Source organism: Lytechinus variegatus, chromosome 5, assembly GCF_018143015.1.
Source record: "Lytechinus variegatus isolate NC3 chromosome 5, Lvar_3.0, whole genome shotgun sequence".
NCBI classification, from domain to species: domain Eukaryota; kingdom Metazoa; phylum Echinodermata; class Echinoidea; order Temnopleuroida; family Toxopneustidae; genus Lytechinus; species Lytechinus variegatus.
Genome location: NC_054744.1, coordinates 22,119,989 through 22,142,169, shown reverse-complemented (window position 1 = coordinate 22,142,169; position 22,181 = coordinate 22,119,989). Strand labels below are relative to the sequence as shown.

At 34.6% G+C, this 22,181-nt stretch overlaps 1 protein-coding gene across 1 annotated transcript; it reads right to left on the bottom strand.

Moving 5' to 3' along the window:
* Positions 1–5,399: 5,399 nt before the first annotated feature.
* LOC121414947 (28S ribosomal protein S29, mitochondrial-like) lies at positions 5,400–21,837 on the bottom strand. Its single transcript, XM_041607992.1, has 12 exons — positions 21,763–21,837; positions 16,550–16,605; positions 15,641–15,784; positions 14,512–14,613; positions 13,371–13,590; positions 11,865–11,998; positions 11,128–11,208; positions 10,454–10,615; positions 9,341–9,400; positions 8,435–8,527; positions 7,155–7,269; positions 5,400–6,564 (listed from the first exon to the last, which is right to left on the bottom strand). Exons 2-12 carry the CDS (start codon positions 16,589–16,591, stop codon positions 6,479–6,481), a joined length of 1,239 nt encoding a protein of 412 aa, XP_041463926.1. The 5' UTR covers positions 16,592–16,605; positions 21,763–21,837; the 3' UTR covers positions 5,400–6,478.
* Between the last annotated feature and the right edge of the window lie 344 nt (positions 21,838–22,181).

Genomic DNA, 22,181 nt, shown 5'->3' with positions numbered 1-22,181 from the left:
GAAGAAATCGACAATAGGATACAAGAAGAGGAAGACCAATACTAAAGATTTTTCAAATTATATCATTAATATATTAGGTTATTATTAAATTGATCAGGATTATAATTTTGTTCAGCTACTGGCTCATTCCTAAATTTTTCATCAAAATGTGGTGTTTTCAGAATCCATTAAAATGGCTTCACTAGGTTGCCTTTAGAGACAACATTTTGAGCCGGTTATTCAATGAGTGTCAACGAGTGCAACATCAGTACCATAACCATTGGTAAAATTGAATATTCAGACAGTATTATACACCGCTCACTATGGCTGGGCCGGTATTCAATTCTAGGTATTGATTTTGTAAGTGTTTTACTTAGTATTTTCTCTTGGCTAAGCAAAATACTTACTATTAATCATTGTGACGTCATAAAGTTTGAGCAAAGTAACGTGTAGTGTACCGTATGTATCCATCAGTATGCAGAATCTATAACTGGACGTGTAAACTGCATGCAAGCCAAAAGCAAAATATAAGCAAAATACTTAGCCGATAACTACAATCCGAATACCAAAGATGGTTAAATATTTTATTTAAGCAAAATACTGAGTAAAATACCCATTATTCTGGCATACATGTAAGTATGGAATTGAATACCGGCCCTGGTATATTTTCAAATGATTGCAAACTATAGGCCTACTGTGGATATATTAATCATATCTCACCTGTGAAAAAACACCAACGATTTTATTCTGTAGTTATTTCTGGGGTTTTTTTTTTTACATACCTGTATTTTTGAAATTTCTCCATTAAGACACAACTAAAAACTGATGTTGCCAGATGATCATGATACTTCTGAAAATTCACCATATTTTATATAAAAATGGAAAAGGGTGATAGTATTTGGAATGAGATAATAATATTACGTCCAGGTTTTTTTCCAAGAACATATTTGAATTAATGTGGATAAACTGAACATTTTATTTTGATAGATCCCATTATAATTTCTATTCTTGGTTTTTTTTTAATATATTCATAAATGTGATTTTGCAGCAAAGGGGACGAATAGAGTGAAAATCAATCTCAGCACATTTAAAAAGGGTACTTATCATTTTTAGAAGTAGAAGGAAATTATACAAATATGTTTATGTTGATTTTTCTTTCACTTATATTGATATGATTATATATTTATCTTGTATTGCAATAATATGTACAATGTTGGTGATTTGCTTCTGTCTTGCTGCTGCATATGAGAGACCTGGTGGGTGTGTGGTGAGAAAGTTTTTGGTAAGGGAAAGTTGTCATACTCTGACAGTTACCATAGTAACTAACAGTCGTATGCTTTGTGTTTCTCAGTCAAGAAAAAACAAGGATTTCACTGAAATTGTGAAAGCTGAGCAAATTAATAGTCAATGCCAACAATTATCATGAACTTGATACCTATCATGCTATTCATTCTGAAAAAGGAATGACTGGTTTAGATGTCTAGAAACCTCTTTGTCATATCATTATCGTCTACTTCAAGGAATTGTCAACCTTTTAGAGATCTTAATTGACACATAAATGTACCAAGTTTGTAGAAGTATTAACAATGACTTATATGGATGTTGTAAAGTTTAAGCTAAAAATGCAGAATATTAATGATGATTGTCAGAGTTTATGAGCCTGCTTAATTTTTTTTCACATCTCATTTTTTATAGTTTTTTTTTTCAATCTTATGTAATTTTCATTTTTCTCATGTTTCCATTCCTTTTTCCCTGTACTCTCTCCTCTTCTACTCAATTTTCCAGTATTCATATTGCTCTTATATTCTCTAATTCCTTCTCTTTTTCCCACTACTCTTCTTTTTAACATGTCTTAATTATTCTATTCCTTCCTTTCATATTCTGCACTTATTGCATTTTTGCCTGCACATGATGTACATATGAATGGATTTATTGCATCTAGGTTATGATTCTATACATGAATCTGTAAAGGAGGGCACATCTCTCTTGTTTGATGTTCAGACTGGCCAATCACGAGATTGTAAATATAAATGATTTTTCAAATCTGATTGTAACGTGGTTAGAAATTTGGTGAAGCCTCTTTGTAATGTGTGTGCAATTTGATACATAATATTAGATCAAAATACATCTAATGCTCTGTATATACTTGATAATCAACTTTTTGCAGGTAGACATGTTACTAAACATCCTTTTAAAACCGACGGTTTTGTGTGACTTTATTCATTTTTTTAACCAATTTGGTTTTGTTTATTTTATTACTATTTCATTATTAATTTTGATGATAACTTTTATTGTTTATTATTATTATAGTTACAGATTGTGTAATCAATGAAAAATTTGAGAAAATGGATCATGATTTGGGGTTAAATATGGAGATTAATTGGAAGTGTGCAACATATTTTAAGTCAATGAAGTACACAATTTGAGAAATGATATTCCTTGATCTTTTTGATATTATTTCCTTGCAGAGCATAGTCTTTCAATGCATGTTATAACTTGAATTCTTAGTTTGTCAACTTAGTTAAGGCTTGTCATATATCACATTGAATTTTTTTAATGCCCATAGAATAGTTGGTAGAGCATTATATCATTCCATTCATAATTTGGCCAACGTTATATTCAGCAGATAGGACAGTATGTTCATCCCTTCATGAGTTTGTGGGCCAACATGTAGAAAGTGTTCATTTTAATTATCGTTTAACACAGGAATTTGATTTAAATCCATGCAACTCGGAGTTGGCTACTTGTGTAACAGATTGAATGAATAATGCATGAACATATACATGTATATATCTTCAGTGTGTCACCTATTACAGACGGTTTATGTAATGTATTCATGCATAAATGATTCATGTAATTCCTTAGTGGTTTATACATTGATGAGGTGTAGAAATTAAAGCAGTGTCATTCACAGAGAGAACACTTTAAAACAATTTTAACAGTCATTGTATTCATGGGCATGCTTTAAAACATATCTTCAAGACAATAAACTTCAACCTAGATTTATGCTTTTGCTTTTTTTTTGCTACTAGTGACCCAAGAATACATGGTAATGTAAAATAGGAACATTCTATGTCGGTAATGAACATTTGAAAATAGAATTTTAAGTATAAAGATGTAGTTCTTATGTTTTGTTGCAGTTTTAATGCAATATAAATGTATAATAGGGAATTTATAATATATGAATGTAGTATATGTATGTTTCCATAGTTGAAATTGTCAAGTCAGAGCTTTTTTTATTTGCACTGGAAGTTACAAAAAAAAAATTCTCTGTGATCATTTAGAGAATTTTCCAGCTTTTGGCTCCCCATTCTCATGTTCTGTGCTAAAATAATGCTAAAACACTGGAAATTGTTCCTTCTTCATTTTTATTTACATGTATTTGATTATTTAAACATTTAGACTTGTAGATTATATCCATAGCTGATTACAAACCAAAATATGTACAAAGCAAACCTCAAATTGATAATTGTGCATTTTTGTTATTTTTTATACATTTATACATGTTAAATGTGTCAAAGTGAAAGTACGCCTGGTGGGTGTTTCATAAAGCTGTTCGCGAGTTACGCACAACTTTACGCATGACTGGAACATGTTCTTAGTCATAAATTAATTATATAGAATATCACATAGCACAAGAAATGATCACCAGTTGTGCATAAAGTCATTCGTATCTTACAAACAGCTTTATGAAACACCCACCTGTTCTCCATGTATCGCAGCTTGAAATTTAAATTGGGACCTTTTTATCGTTTATTGTGCCTTAGTTAAGTCTTGTTCGGGTACGACTCGGCAAACCACCGCAAAATTCCAGAAGAGTCCATTTGCTTATATAGATTACTGCCAACCCAGTAGCATTATAATCTGAGTTTATAGTTGTAATAGCACTTTAAAGCATATATGACAGAAGTGATGATGATTAGTGGATGTGGGCTTTTGACTTTTGTTGTTAGCCATTAAATTATAGACAATTTGCCTTCTTGAGAATTGTTTAGAACCAGTAATCATGGTGATGAATGGCTGTGACATCACTCTTCTGTACTAAATTTCATTTGGAATCATAAACAGTGTAGCGTTTTCCTGCCGGGTCCAAAATGAAATGAGGTATTTCAGTTCGTTGTGATATACTAAAAAAAAAAACTCTTTTGAGGCTAGAATGTGTGGACTGAAATATTTTTTTTGTTCAATCAGTTCTCACCTGTATTTTATTTATGTAAAATTAGGTTTTTCCCTATGGCATTGTTTTTCATGCATTTATGAGTTGACAATATAAAATGGCATATTATCCAAGACCATTTCTGAATTTTTTTTATTCCAATTTCATGTATAGTTTTTATTCTTAGCTTTAAGTGAAAAGTGAATAAATGTAGCCTTTATTAGTAAGTTAAAATGCTCAATTGCATATATCTTACCAGCCTTTGCAGTTATTTAAAATGTAGGATATACTTCTTAAATTTGAAACCTGCACCATTTATATGTGGAAATTCAGGAGCATAAAGCAATGAAAATTGGGTACGTTGATATTCCAAGTTTCTTTTGTTTTTATTTCACTTGTTATTAAAGTCTGTTTACAGCAAATTATTGTAGTAAAAGCAAATATTGAGTATTGATATTATTTTGTTGTTATTAGTGTCATAGCATGAATATTCTTCTGTAAAGTTACATCACTGGGTCATATTTTATTGCATATGTAATTTGTCCCAATGTTATTTAATAAATTCCTGTCTTTTACAAAGAAAATCGTTTTCATTTGAATTTTTATTTTGTTTTGCGTATAAAATGTAACTCTAGTAAGAAATACATTTTTTTTATTTCACTCTTTGTGTTCTCTCCATTTTATATCAACCTCAAAAAGTCAAATTCTTGAATAGCAAATGCTTGAAAAATTGTCAAATTTTATGAAAATCTGTCTTGAAGGCATTTATATTTCAAGAACGTGTGCTGGAGGACTTGTCATATGTACATTAAAAAAAAATAAGTCCTGTAATTTATGGCATGTTAACAATTAATATTCGGTTTCTTGCCACTCAAATTACAGCTTTCCAAATGGATTGGAAATCAAAACACTATGGAAGGACCCAAATGTAGCGGGTGGGACATACATGTGCATATTTCATAAAACTTTCCCAAAGTTTACTATTTGTCAAAATATACTTTGTATATACATACAGGAAATTCACTGACAATATGTTTCAAGCAGGGAGAGATTTGGTATATCATTTATCACAAGAAAACCTCGCCAGACCTAAGCAAAGTAAGAATAGCCTTATGATGCGACTTCCTGGTTTGTATGCATGTTCAAGTCACTGGACAAAAAAGAAGTTCTTCAGGGGGAGGGGGTGAGGGATTTTCAACAATATACAGGCAAAACATGTAATGCAAACATATTAAGGCCAGATCATTTTTTTTTCCAAATTTAATTGTTTCATCATATGACACTGATGATATTCCCAAGCAGGAATGAGTAAAGCATTAAATATCAATCGTAAAAACCTTGGTTTATGATCAGAGTGACCAGATTTTGGAAGAGTAATTCCAAAATAATCATAAATACCATCATATAAGACATCTATTAGAATGAATCAATTAAGCTCAATATAGAAAAAGGTGTCCAACTATTACAAAATGAATTCAATAAAACATAATAAAGGGAATTCAAACTTGGTCAAAATCCCTAAGTCTAAAGAAATCAGATTTGAAGGAAATATGATTGATGGCAAATAAATGTAATAAAATGTGCCTTGCATGATCGGGTCTCCGTCACCCAAATACTGCAATCAATCACTAAAGGGAAATGGCCAATCGTGATCATAGTTGCTCGCAAACAATGGCAATGCAACAAATAGTAACCAGTGTAATTCTCGTAGATATCATGCACGATCTGTCTAAATTTTGAGCATCTTCTTTCTGTTCTTTCCATGAAATATTTTTTTTATTTCCAGATATAATTTTCTTTCTCAAACCAGAATTAATCATGATCTTCCTCCACTTTAAAAAAGTATTTATCATAGACCTATAGTGCTAATACCACTTAGCTAAAGTTGGCCATGGGGGGGAATTTCAAAAGAAGGGCATACTATTTAAAAAAAAAACATTAATTCAAAGTGTTTGTACAAAGATTCATATGTGTTGCTATGTCAGAATGCAAGAGCATTGACCAACCGAAAATAGGCATAATCAAGACACCAATTTAAGCCATTGGAGACTAAGCTCACATATATGCTTGCTGGAATCTATGGAAAACGTGTGTTATAGAGGAATCATGCAGGCTCCAACAGGTTAATGTATGGTTGAAAAACACCAATACATCAACAGCAGCAAAACCCAATAGCAAAAGAGTTTGAAGACGACCAAGTATTGTTTCTGTACTCTGGATCTGAAGTGAAACTTTGCAAGGCTCTTAAAGATCTTTGGCTTACACCATAGCCATCCATTGTCTTCCATGTCTAATCTGTGCTCAGGTCGAGTTTGTCGAATTTTCAAGTTAGTTTTTTAATGTTCATATAGAAGCACACATTCTTTCTAATGAGCCAGGGCTGCTTTCAGATAACAGCTTCAGATGGAGTTTGCCTTCTTCTGTCTTGGCTGGGGTTGAGATTTAAAGAAAGAACACAGAAAATTATATTAATAATCAGCTCTTTTATGGCAAATAAAGCATGGCCATTTTCAATTGTATGACACAAGAGAATTAATAGAACAGCAATAGAGTTAATCCCAAGTCATGTGATGAAGACATGAAAGGTACTATACATTCTGTCTTGTTCATACAATGCATTTATCAATAAAAAATATGAGTGAAAATTTAAGATGCACTGTTTTAAAAGGATACCATAATCAGTTTCATTGTAACGTATGTGTAATATATGGCATTGAAAAGTTTTAGCTGTTATTTCCAAAGTGAATTTGGATTGATTAACAATCAATTCAAGCAATTCCATAAAAAAATCAACTTTTTTGTAAGTCCAACCTGCACTTTCTAATTTTGTTCTGCACTTCATGAACTGCCAAAACTGAGAATTTGACAGGATTTCATTATTCATGTGCGCAGAAAACTGAGGCAATTTATTTCAGGACGGGAAAGCATAAAAACCTATCAAGTAGTTTTAAGTAAAGACAGTATCAGTATGCACAATTTGAGAAGAATGCTGTAAAGGAGTCTAAAACAAGCAACCTACCTTGTTCTGTTTGGACCCATCTTTTGCTAATGTAATACTGCATACAACTCTCAAACTCCTTATCACTGTAGTTCTCAACGTAAATAGGTACAAAGGGATCTAGCCACTCAAAGCCCTGACAGAACCAAATTTAGAAAATGCAAAATATTAGTTATAAGCCCTTGTGTAGTGAAAAACAATCATTAATAAAGAAAACGTAGTTTCATACTATTTAAATTGTTAAGCAGTACCAATATATATCAAGTAAACGAAGGAATGGTGATGAATTTACAATCAAGCAAGTTGGCTGGAAAACCTGTTTGTTTTCAGGAAATTTCTAAAGCTGTGGGGGTGTTGCCTTTCACAAACTTATAAATCAAATTATACTTTAAATAAGTGACATAGTTTTTCCAGGATATCGCTACCAGTACCTAACTCATTAAAATTGTCGACAAATTTTAAAAGCCATTTTAAAGGACAAGTCCACCCCAACAAAAACTTGATTTGAATAAAAAGAGAAAAATTCAACAAGCATAACACTGAAAATTTCATCAAAATCGGATGTAAAATAAGAAAGTTATGGCATTTTAAAGTTTCGCTTCATTTCACAAAACAGTTATATGCACATCTCGGTCGGTATGCAAATGAGGAACTGCTGACATCACTCACTCACTATTTCTTTTGTATTTTATTATATGAAATATGAAATATTTTTTATTTTCTCGTCATTGTCATGTGAAATGAAGTTTCATTCCTCCCTGAACACGTGGAATTCCATTATTTTAACATTTTGTGCTTCAGGCAAGGAGGTCCTAATTGTCAAATTCGTAAAAATTGAAATATTGTATAATTCAAACAATAAAAAACAAAAGAAATAGTGAGTGAGTGACATCATCGACTCTCATTTGGATGTAACTGGCTCGTTCATATAACTATTTTGTTAAAAATAAGCGAAACTTTGAAATGTCATAACTTTCTTATTTTACATCCGATTTTGATGAAATTTTCAGCATTGTGCTTGTCTGATTTTTCTCTATTGATTCAAATCAACATTTTTCTCAGGTGGACTTTACCTTTAACAGGAATGTGGCTGCTAGCTTTTAGGTGTTTACCACAAATCTGGAGATTGCATATTGCGCAGATAACAGTAATGTGCAACATGCGCCAGCACATTTCAAGCAACTACGCACAGACTCCACACAGAGTTTGATAAATGGTGACATTCTGGCGATTCAAAATTTACCATGAGCCCATCTGATACCTAGGACACATGCTTTAGATTTTTGAGGATTTTTTTTTACCTGTTTTTGTAGCAAATGAAGGGGTTTGAAGTCATACTTAGGAGCTTGATGGCAGTTATGTTGGTCAACTGTCATGATGATAGCACCATTGGTCTGTCATGCATAAAAAGTAATGAAAATAAACATGTAACCTAAATAGGCATTAAACACCATTAGAAACATTAAATCTCAGAAATCTGAACAATGAAGATTATCTTTCAGATAGTTTACTTATAATATATAAACAGTATGGGTACGTGCAGCCCCTGAGACCCTCTTTTCATGCCTTGCCAGCTGTTCTCATGCATATCAATTTCACCCACTCTCATTTGACCAACCCCAATCCCCCATTCCTAAGCCCATAATTTCAGGTGTCAGTTCTCAAACACCCCCATTTTATGTTAAATTCCAGTTCCCCTGCAACTTCAGTTCAGGGTAGGGTTTCAGATTTTGGGGCCGCACATCCCTACCCTTTTCAAATCAGAGAGCCACCAGCTCCAGCCCCCCCCCCCCCCCCCCTCCTCCTCTCCCCCGGCAATATCAATAGTATAAACACAATTTATCACTGCTCAAGACTGAATTAAGGTCAATGAAATCATGCTTTCCAAAATACATGTATGCTGTCCATTACATCACAGTAACAAAATTGTATACTGATTATTCTGAACACATTTGTGTTTCTTGTTTGTAGGGATCCCCCCCTTAATCCTCCTTCTTTGATGTTACAAAACTTAAGTGATCTGTTTCACAAAGGACTTGTTATTTTGGTAGCATTCAAAATCAAAGTTACCATAGGCAAATTAAAGTCAATGAAATGGGGCCCTGGAAACAATACAACCTTGATTATTCAGATTATGTTATGGATATGTTTTTATAGTCAGGATCCTGTTTACCAATGGTTCATTTACTCCCAGCATCAACACTCACCCAATGTCCTTTCAGCATCTTCTTGAAGTGATATGCCATCCTTAGCTCATTCACAGGAATCTACAATCACAAACATGACAAGAACCTATTTAATTCAAACCAGGGAGAAAAAATTACACTGGGGCTCTGGCGATTTTACCAAAAAAAAATTGCTTGAAAGACCCCCAGAAGATAAAAAGAACTGGAAAATTCCCATTCACTGCAACGTTAAAGAGAAATTCCAGTAGTTGCAGTAAACACTGATTTCATGAGAAAGTATGTAAAACCAGGCTTAATTGTCAGTATATCATCGAGGATCTAGATCTGGTAAAGTTACATAAACTGAAATTTGTGAAATCTTGAAATCTACGCTGAAAAATGTTCACACTGAAGATCACCAACACAGATAGGCACACGTGGGACAGTGTATTATTATTGCTTGAATAGAGACCCGACGGAAGTGACCGAATCCGCGCTTATTTTGCTTATTTCTCAGCAATTACACAATTTCTTCCAGAATCCTTTGGCACATATTTTTTATTCATACAGACACTTGGGTGGTCATTTTACAAAATGTATCAGATTCTGTAAAAAGTCATTTTGAGATTGTTACCAATACTGGAATTTATCTTTAAAGTTATTAGTCCAATGTTGCAGATTTTGGCAGTAGGATGTGAAATCAGCCACTGAAAATAAAAAATAGCTTTTTGCCAAATACAATCAGATCCTGGATTGGCTTCACTGTGTTCATGCAATAATGAGCATGTAAAAATGTTATGCTATCTCACAAATTATCTCCCCCCCCCCCTTTTACTGCTTAAGAGGCAGTTAAAAATGTTGGTTCTCTGATTTCACATACATTCACATATTTCCATTAAGGAAATCGCTATGTCCAATACCCATCTGCAATTTATTCATTTCTCATTCTATCAGATATTGTTAATACATGCATGGAGCTGAAAATTTTTATTTGATTATACTTGAGTTATAAAACAGTGAATACTAAATGCATCAGGACAAGTTGGATAGAACATACTCCCATGACGACCCACCCACCCCCTCCAAAAAAGTAACAACAAATTTAAAATTCAAGCAAACAAAGGAGCGCATGGTGAGTAAAATGCTGGAACATACTATATATCCTCCAGGTTTCCTAATGTTGGTCATCTCAGCAAAGAGACCATTAACAGCCTTGACTGCTAGGATCAGACGATACTGTCCTGAGGAACTCTGCTCCTGAAGTTCTTTCAACACAACACCAATCACATCCGTTGCATTCTTAGGACGATTCAAACCCTGTAAATAAAGTAAATGAATCCACCATTTCTACAACACTGCTTGACCTTGTCTTCTCCGAATAAACCAAACATTAACTGTTATCTTCAAGACACCATTATTGGCCGTTTCAAAATCATCTGGGGTCGATTGCAAGAAAGGGTCTTGAATGAATCGTCTTTCGTGTCACCAATTTATGATGATGCACCATGTGAAATGCATTTTAGATAAGAATCAGAATGAAGTGAATGGAGTTTAAGCATATCTAACAAATCAGAGACATCAAAATAATGAATACTATTTTTTTTTATCTTTGTCTTCTCTCTTGGAAGCACATCACCCCCCATTCCCCCCCAAAAAAAAAATTAAAGCTGAAACCAAATTATAATTTATACACTAGCAATGAATGTGTAAGAAACATATCAACTACTACTTTATAAAACAATACATATATATTGGGTGGCCAATTGAATTACTAGGCAAAGCATTACATCTGTATGAAATTATATTTTGTATGTTTTTTTGTTCTTTACCTGATCAATTACTGAAAGGAGAGGCTGTCCTGCCTCCGTTTGTTCTCTTTTACTCCACTCGTAGCATTTACTTGTCAGGATCTAAAGTGATGAAATCAACATTCCAATATACACTTGATAAGATTAAATCAATAAATTAGTAAATCAATATCAAAATACCAAAAGGGTGTCTCACATTGCATCTTCAAAGAGAGGTCCATCTATAATTTCATTTTTTTTTCTTCAAATCTAATTGAAAGTTTGTTTAAAATCACAAACAAAACTGCTGGCAATAAATCTGCATAAATAACTCTATGTGTAAAATAAAAGGCAAATATTACTTAAGGTCTAGGAAGTATTCAAGCTATAGAGACTTATCGTCATAAAAATATGATGTGAGATATTGTGAGTGCTCTCATTAACAAAAATAGTGAGTGATGCGAAGAGAGAATTTAGAATTCTGGAAGTGAAATTTTGAATTTGCATTTTAGAACAAAAATTTATTAAACCCATTTGAAATATAAATGATGCATAAGCAGAGCTGCCAACCTGAATAAGAACATTCAAGTTCTCAAAAGTTGAAAATCTGTATTTTCAAAGAAATACAATAAGATAACACATAAAACTGAAATTTTAAAAATCAGTATTTTGCATGAAACCAGCAGCATTCTCATCTTTCAGTACTAATTACTGAAAATCAATACTAGCTGCAGCTCTGCAAAAGGAGGGTTTCTTAGACTAAAACATGTTGTTCCAACCTCTTTGAGAAAGTGTTCATTCCTGGACCTGAAGTGCTTCAGCCATTCCGAAGACAAAGCTGGCTGGTCGTACATCCCTTCATGAGAAACAGAATCCAAGAAATCCCACTTGTTGTTCACGTTCCAGGAATTTGCTGTCATGGACAAGAAATGGTTTGCATTATCAGTGATATCTTCTTAATTTCAACCTTTGACACCTAGAGATGATTTGTAAATACTTTGTCAAATACTACTTGGTCTAATATAATAATCCATCAGCTTGCCTGCTTGGTCTCATTTTCTATGGCCTGCCATCAGTGGGTTTTACACCCTTTGCCTTAATGCAATTTTATGTATTCACCAATTGATCTCATTAATAACTAGTTTCTCTTTTCTCCATTGTATCATATGACATTTGGTTTGTACAGCTTTTACCAGATCAGAAAGAGTAGTTAGCCTACCCGAAAATTAAATGAAATGGTAGATGAAATATAATACTAGTAATTAGACCAAACCGGAATATAAGAAGAACTGGTTGTAGACAGAATGAGACTTAATAAAAATATATTTCATCAAACAAACAAGTAGGATTAGACTGGGAGCCACTGCTGTAGTAAAGAGATCATGACTTAATCTGGAACTGATGATTTAGGATAGCCTGGTCAACTTTATTGCCTTTTTTCCTGAAGTGTTATTACCTGCCCCATCAGGACTCCATCTTTATACAAAGAGTTGCAATTGATCCAATCAACCACAACTATGGAAAGCCAGCAATGCCAATATCTCAAATGCATGTATGTTCAAAAAAATTTCTTGGTATGATGTATATTCATGCATTCATCGTTTTCTTAAAGTGTGCTTCTCTTTGATTACAAAGGACATTGAGCAAATATCCTTCAGACAAAAATTTTGACAGTTTAGATTACCATAGAGTTGAGGTTGATCGGATTTGTAGGAGAGTGAAACTCAGGCCAGCTGTTTTAAACAGGATGGTTACTTAAAGAGGGGACATGGTTATATCAAAGCAAGTGACTATAAATGGCATATTCATTTGCATATTAAAATACTTTCTGGTGTTTATTATATTGAAAATTGTAAAGGCTAATCATCAATTCATCTGGGTTCCATTTCATAAAACACTATTATTAAAAAAAAATAAACAGTATCTATATCAAATTTGCTATCAGCCAATAAAATGGCTACAGTAGCTTTAAACTGGTACACTTGTTTCCCTCAAATTAATTGTTGCCAGTTTCAATTTATATGTTTCTTTTTTTATAATCTTAACTGACCTGGATTGAGGTGAAGGGGTGTGGGAAGGAAGGCCTGTGGGTCATGGTAATTCAGTTTACCTTTTCCAAACCTAGGCAGCCCCTTCACCTCTATTCCAGGTCCTTTGTACTATGTCACCTATGTCCTATTGTTTATGTGATTTGTATTGTATTATAATTTATGTATTTTTAATTGCCGAATAAAATAATAATAATAAAACTGCTAATTCTGCCACGATAACTTATTATTATGAAAAAAGTCTCTGGTACTTACCACAGGGTATGTGAACTATGAGGCAGTTTTGATTGTGACAGAAGTGTAGCACATGATTGAGACAGGTTGTCTTGCCGCTCCCTTTCCTACCATACATCAGATACTTGATCGGAGGATTGGTGTAGTCGGCCTGCCGCATTAAGTCCATGATTTCAACAGCTGGTTTACGAACCATGATCGCAGCCTCTTGAAATGGTCTAAGCTGAAGAGATCATGAAAACAGAAAATTTAAAGAACATTAAGGGTGATTTTTTTTAATTACCGACATATTTAGATGTCTCACCCCATTTTTCTAGATTCTTAATTCATTCCTTGTACTGCACAAACCATGATTATTTTGGAGCAGTGCAACTTTTCATATTAACTAGAAAACAGGGATAAATCACTGCCCTTTAAAATAGAGATCCGTGCAATGGATACTATGGAAATTGCGTTTACCTAGAGAGGTAATGTTCATGATCTCCTGAAAGACACTTAAATGGTTCAGGAAACTACCTTGGCTCTAAACACACAAAGAAAAAAAGTATTCCAAAAAAAGAGCCAGTAACCATACAAGGCCCTGTTACGTACAACTTGCTTAAATAACTACATAGTATTAGGATGCAAGAGACAATCAAAATAAAGTCTTCCAAGTTCCAAGTCTTATTGATAGTAGGTTGGACCTGTTACCAACTTTGGAATCACCTCCTCCCTCTGTAACTACCCAGTTTTCCAATTACTTGCTGTGTAATTCTGTTTATTTTAAGGGAAATCCCATAGGTTCTGTACATTCAAGCCCCTATATATGAGTCCCCCCCCCCTTAAATAATTTGTCTGTTATTTACTTCAAATTACAAATTAGTTAATACTCTTGGGACAACAAATAAAGAGAAATAGACAAACTAAAGTTGGAACAAGTCATTTAAACCAATCATTCAAGTCAATAATTAATTGAATTAATTATCAATATAGTTTTCAAATTAAATTAAATTATTAATCATTTATCCATTCATGACTTAACTTTAATTAATCATTTAACTGCTCTGACACAATCTACACTGCATTTATTTATAGGCTGCTTTGGGTATTTGGGGGTAAAATCAAAATGAACCCACATGGAATGCTCTTGTCATCTTGAACTTACCAGTTTATGCCATCTGGCTGAGTATCCAATGGGGAATACCTTGGGAACATCTTTTAGAGGGATGGTGTAATACTGGCCGATATGTCTGGATGTGTGGTTGAGCTGATGAAAAAAAACCATATAATTCACACACAAAAATTTGCAATGGAAAATGAATGGAAATGAAGGAAAAGATTCAGTGCAAAGAATAGGCCCAGCTACTGTGATGTCTAAACATTTACTTAAAGGTCAAGTCCACCCCAGAAAATTGTTGATTGGAATAAATAGAGAAAAATCAAACAAGCATAATGCTGAAAATTTCATCAAAATTGGATGTAAAATAAGAAAGTTATGACATTTTGAAATTTTGCTTAATTTTCACAAAACAGTGATAAGCACAACTTAATGAGACAGCGGATGATGTCCCTCACTCACTATTTCTTTTGTTTTTAAATTGTTTGAATTGTACAATACTTTATTTTTTATAGATTTGACAATAAGGACCAACTAGACTGAATCGTATAGTATTAAACAATGCTCATTCCACGTGTTCAGGGATGAATCAATCGTTGTTTAACTTGACAATGAGGAGAAAAATAGAATATTCCCCATTTCATATAATACAAAAGAAATAGTGAGTGGATGACGTCATCAGTCTCCTCATTTGCATACCCACCTGGATGCGCATATAACTGTTTTGTGAAATTTAGCGAAAATTTTATAACTTTTTTTATTTTACATGTACATCCGAATTTGATGAAATTTTCAGTGTTATGCTTGTTGGATTTTTCTCTTTTCATTCAAATCAACTATGTTGGGGTGGACTTGTCCTTTAACAAGGGTAAACTAAGCATTAAAACATGAAAGAATGCTTGCAGAAATAAGCAATGTTACATGTATATTCAAAGTTATTACTCTGTTACATACTACATGTAAAATTGATTGAAAGCAAGAAAATATTCAACAATCAAATTGAATGTTATTTTCTTATGTTGCCTGTTAAATGCTAAGCCATTGAACATTTTGGTCATATTGCTCGTATGGGAAAAAAAGAAACGGAGAAACTTAGAAATTTACATGCTGCTATCTTCATCTTTCAAGTTGTTCGTCAATGAACATTACCAAGGAAACTCAAATATTATGAACTTACTGGATCACTTTCACTGGTTCTAAAGTCTTCTCTATGTTGTTGGGACTGGGATGACTGGGTGCGAGTAGGTGTTGATACAGTGTCGGATGAAAAACCTTGAATTTGTGGTGGTGTTTGACCTGATAAGCACCTCATACACCTCCACTGAAATAAGAAAAAAAAGGAAAGAAAAAAGGGAGAAGGGAATTCAGTGAATGACTTCCGGCAGGAAGTATTTCCTCAAAAAGCTGTGCACACCGGAATCGGTAGACTAGCTCCGCCGGGGTAATAAAGGAGCGCCTTGAGCACCTAGCAAGGTGGATTCGTGCACTATACAAATCCTATACTATTATTATTTTAACACTTTATGATATATGTGGAGGTGCCGTGGCAGAGTGGTGTAAAGTGCCTGGCTATACATAGAACGTCCGGGGTTCGATCCCAGACCGCGGCACCTATGCCTGTGAGCAAAGCATTTAATGTTCAATGCTCTTTTTATCTTGCTTTCAAATAAATGGAAATGATATATGCATTATTGGTAACTTGGTGTGCACTTGTTAAATAAAAATGAAGATATATATATATATATATATATATATATATATATATAAAACATTTCTTATAAAAGGTGTAGTAATTGTGTATACCTTTTGAGAAGCGCCTTACACACCTCTACTGGAAAATACTGAAGGGAGAAATATGGGATTATGTGCAAAGACATTGCAATAAGCACCTGCTACTTTAATGGGAAAGGTGATAGACGATGTCAGGGTAGTAGGGTAGTGTTAATTATCTTAACTTGAATATTATATTACATAAATCTTATGACAACAAACACACAGGAAGATGATTTAAACTTTACAATTACCATATACATATTATAGCAAACTGTGATTAGAAATCTGTGAAATATCTATATGAAATACTCACTGAATGTGACCTACTGGTGTTCCTAACAGCAGCTGCCAACATTGTGAAAATGATATCTACATGTTGGAGAAATCAGAAATGAAAATACAGTGTGAACAAAATGTATAAAATATAGAGGAATTTACAATCTAATAAAGTTCTGACTTATCATTTGGACTAAAGTAAACCAATGGCTAATTTTTTTTAGAGTTACGGAAAAATAAATTTCTTACTTTGTGGGGCTACTCTCTACAACCTACTGAATCTGCTAAGTTGGAGAAGCATTAACATTTCAGTGAAAGAGGATTTTCCAGGGCTCTTTTGAGCATTTTCAGGGGCTAAATCCCCTGAGGCCCGAGCTCCCATGCAGTTTTTTGTCGCCTGCCCACGTTGCGAGAAAGGATGTCCAACACGAAAAAAATTAGTTTAACAAAAATCGTTATACATTTTAGTAGAAATTTCTAAAACAAATCCTGTTTTTTCAATTGACAAATAATGTATCTCTGGGCTAGATGACCATCAAATTTCAAAAGTAACTTTGCACGACATGGTGAACATTACTTATAAGATGACTACGTGTAGATTAGAGTCTAGATTAGACCAATGAATGGGTCTATTTATGTTAGGGATATGCTCCGCTGAGACTTCGTCTGGCTTACACATCATGCCAGCATCCCCGTCGTCAATAGACCGATGACGGCTATTGGGCTCGTAATGGTGGAGCAAACAACCGCCGCTTAACTAGCCTACAGCATCTATGGAGAATCCTTGATTACTCCTAAATTTTGCTTTATGACAGGGTAAGTGCCATTTTTGTTATGAATCGTAACAAAATGGCCGATCGAGACTGGGGTAGAAGGAGAGAACTTTTCGTTATTTGAGGTTCCAGTTTGTGCCCAGATGTCAGGAAACTGCCACTCGTTAGACCTTCATCCACATAATCGTGGTAAGTGCTTGATTTCTGTTTTAACTATTTATTCGGAGAATTATTTTGACCATACCTCACGCTAGTCAGGTGAGTATGGAATTACACGTAAGGTCCTGGGGCCGATTGCACGAAAGGGTCTTTCCAAGGACTGTCTTTCGTGTCGCCCATCTTTTATGAAACGCTATAAGCGGAGTGTTTCTGAAATTTATTATAAAGAACGCCATTATTAAGAGACATCTAACAGATGGACAACCAGTCACAATGGTATAATGTTTAAGCATTTATTCAACATACTCACGCAACGCAAGCTGCCGGCCGGAAGGGGCGAACAGCCCGATTAACAATAACAGGAAACTGTAAAACCTGGGCCACAAGTGGGCGGCATACAACATAACGCCATGGCGGAATAAGATTCGTTAGCTTGCTTTTAAATCAAATTTTATACAATTTCATGATATATCACACAGGGTGACCAGACGTCCCATATTTCCCGGGATCGTCCCGTATTTTGCTTTGTCCCGGCGTCCCGACAAACCTTCCCGGGACGCCGATTTGTCCCGTATTTCAGAATATTGAACAAAATATAGTCAATACATTACAAGTGACAAAGTTTCATCAAGTAACCAAAATAATTATGACGAAGCAGAGACTACAATAAAATCGAGAACTGTAAACTTTTTGGAAGTTGTGCGGTAATTTTCTTAATTTCATGCATTGCAAACAAACTGGCCTTCTGCCTGTGTGTGACAGGCTACTAGCTAGGCATGTAGGGCCGGAGCAGATTCTCAATGGCGCAAATAATCTCACATGATAAACAGTTTTTCCACCAAAATAATCACAAAATCGGCGGAAAATATTCATAATCATAATATGGATTATCAGATTACTGATTTGGAGATGTAATCAGAGGAACCAGTTTATTGAGTTTTCATAACTATAGATCTAGTTGTTTCAACTTTCGTTTTGAGTCTTGTGATCTGTGCGAATTTATAATGGGATGGGAGAGATGCCTGTGTATGATGCCGCAATGTTTCCTCTAATTATTAAGTTTGACAATGTTTCACTTTGAAATTTTATTCATTTTCAAAACAGATCAGTTTTAAAGAAACATTAAAACCCAACAAATACCATTATGATTTTTCTTTGATAAGATTTTTTTGGTTTGCTTGAAAGTTGAACTTGTCCTCTTTCTTTCTTTTCTATCCTTCTTTCTTCTATCCTTCCTGATTGCCCTTTTTTGTTCTTCATTTCCTATCTTTCTTTCCTTCTTTCTCTTACTTTTTTAACTTTCTTATTTTATTTCCTTTATTCTTGCTATCCTTAAACTTTTCTTTGATTTCTTCTCCCTTCCTCTCATTTTCTTCTTTTTCTCCTTTATTTTTTTTTTTCATTCTCTCCTCCATTCGTCCTCCCTCTCTTTCATCTTTTCATTCTTTTATCTTTTCTTCTAATTATTTCCCTTATTATTTCTTTCCCTTCCTACCCCCTTTCGTGTTTTTCTTCGTTCTTTCCTTGTCCTATCTTTCAAAGAATGAAGGAAACATTTTTCTTTCCTTCATTCTTTCTTTCCTCCTTTTATCTTACTTTTTCCTTTCTCTCCTTTATTTTTTTCTATCACACATTTATTAATTTTCCCTTCCTTTCTTTTTTTCTTTCTATATTCATTTCAAAGAATGACGGAAACCTTTTTTTATCTTTTTTAAATATTTTTTTCATCCTTCTTTTATTCTAACTTTCTTTTATTTTTTATTTTTCCCCTTCATTTTCCCCTTAATTTTTTTCTTCTCAATTTTTCTCTTTTCTTTCGTTTATTCTTTCTTTCCTTCATTCTTTCATCTCTTCCCATTCTTTATATTTTTTTCATCTTCCCCTTTAATTTTTTTTCTTCTGAATTCATCTCTTTTCTTTCGTCTATTCTTTCTTTCATTCTTTCGTTCACACTCCCTTCCAATTCTTTATATTTTTTCGCAAGTCTAATAATATTTAGCCTTCTTTGTTGATCTACTTTTGTTAAGACCATCTGCTCATGTAGCGTGCTTTGTCGATTGTCCCGTATTTCATTTTGTGAAATCTGGTCACCCTGATATCACATCATTTTGGAAACAAATATTTTGTTTATTTTTAACGGACGAATGAAATATCTTTGCAGATGATTTATTTGAAATGCGTTTCACATGGCTCATCATAAAAGATGGGCGACACGAAAGACGGTCCTTGCAAAGACCCTTTCGTGCAATCGGCCCCTGGGCTCCCGCCCGCGTAGCGGGTGAGAGTTCCTTACCCAACCGAGTGCGACTCTAGCATGACTAGACCTAGACCAAAAGCTTCGGTCTCTGTATGTTGGTTGTTCAGCTGAACTCCGTTGGCTTCTCTCACCAAATACAGAGACTGAAGTTCTAGCGCGATCTGTACAGGGGACTCAATGGCCATATGTTTATGTACTTAAGATCGGATAAAAGGGGGAAGTGAATTTGCGCGACAGCCGAGGTAAGTCACTGTTTTTGTTCCTTTTAACTTGATTTTTCTCTGATTTTTGGCAATTAATGTCAAGAGGGAATTAATTTGCATTTTGGTCGCATTAATTTTCAAAATTTTTATTCATTAAAGACAAAAATTGGAGAGCCCCGACGGGGGGATTTTGCATTGCAAGTCCCCTAATGGTGGGAGCACGATACCCGATAGCGAGCCGTTTGTGTATGGTCAGTTCCCCCATGTCTGCGCGGTCTCCCAAGTCTGCGCACCCGCGTATCTGCGCGATTCTAGTTAAAGAAGATACGCAACGAGCACGAACTTTACAAATGCAATACATAGGCAGGTATTCATTAAAAAATCCGACTCAAATTCAAAATGGTGGAAAAATAATGAATTCAGGGCATTTGATGTGACAGCCTCAAAAATGCAGCCTTTGTCATCAAAATCCCCGAAACGTGTGCAAAGTGAATGAGTGCGCAGACATGGGGTACCATTGTTTTTTTCAATCTGAAAATGACTGCCTGCAGTTTTTTCAAGAAAATCCTATATTTTCTTTTATTTTTAATGAGAAATTTGGTACACTTACTCTTAATAATATAAGGAACATTATCAACTCAAAGATTTTGTGTAATAAGAAAAAAAATCATGTTAAATTCGGGCCCACCATCATACGAGAAATAAAAAAAAAATATGTTAAATAAAAGGCAGTGTATACAGCCACACGCGTGTGTCTTTACCATCCAGCCACACGCGTGTGGTTATATCCAAAACACCTATCTGTGGATACCGCCACACGCCGCCAGTAATAACAGTAAAACACGTACCGCGGTATGTAGGTCTGACCGTCTATATCACGATCAAAATAACCTCATTTCTTCATTAAATTCTTACATTCTAAACTCCTTTGATTTCTTTAAATCGTTTCAATTTCATTCTCACCGTCTTCTTTCCTTGCTTTTCTTGTCTTGTTACAAAAGGCCGCCTGTTAAATAGCAAATTTCCACACTTTTTCTACTTGTGTTGATTCTACTGAATCTAGGCTATGTGCGCGTACGTACGAAACCCAAACTGTGTATGTCTACTACTGCGCTGCGCTAACGCTGTATGGGTCTGCCACCGCGAAGGAAGCCAGAATCGACACAAGTAGAAAAAGAGAATTTGCTGTTAAACAGACGACCGTTTGTAACAAGACAAGAAAAGCAAGGAGAGAAGACGGTGAGAATGAAATTGAAACGATCTAAGGATATCAAAGGGGTTTAGAATGTAAGAATTTAATGAAGAAATGAGGTTATTTTGATCGTGATATAGACGGTCAGACATACGGTACCGGTACGTGTTTTAGGATGGGGGGTCGGGTGTCCGGACACTTTATCTTTTTGAAGCCTTCTTTTTTGTCTGTGGATTACACTAAAAATATGAATTTATTACTTGTAATCATTATCGATTTTGTTCTTTATAATATTTCCTAACATTTTGTACTAAAAATTGATGAAACTTCGCTTGTAAATTTTACCAAATGACATTCTAAAATTGATCGTCCGGACACACAACCCGTCCGGATACACAACAACTGGGTATACTGTTATTACTGGCGGCGTGTGGCGGTATCCACAGATATGTGTTCTGGATATAACCACACGCGTGTGGCTGGATGGTAAAGACACACGCGTGTGGCTGTATACACTGCCTAAATAAAACTCCTCGACTAGACCAGCATGCAGCATGACCAGTGACAGTGTTCTTTCGGGAATTCTTATCTCGGCCTCAGTGGCTTTTCTAAGAAATCATTTATGAAAACATCATCTAACTTAAGGGATTATGTTTGTCTGCTTACCAGTTCACTAGATCTATCTTTATTACAGGAATCGAGGTAACTTGAATGTTAGGTAGAATTTAGCATGGAGGCTGACATCTTTATTGTGCATCAACGAACGTAGAGGGCGTAAAAAGGACTTGCTAGATCTACTAAGCCTAGTTTTTTGTTTTCTGACTCTTGCTCATAAACATGCAGCTTGGTCTAATCTTCACTTGGGCTAACAATTAACATTCGGGCTAATTCCACATAGTCCACTTCTCATCTGGACTACATACCAATTGGTCTAATGACCACTTGGTCTAATTTTCATTACGTGTATTGTGGTATGTGTATAATCTTATCGAGCCACTAATTGCATCTTGGTTACAGTTCGTGTCGGCTAATCTAATACTCAGGGGCCGCACGGGGGCTGACCATGCAAAAAATCACAATCATAT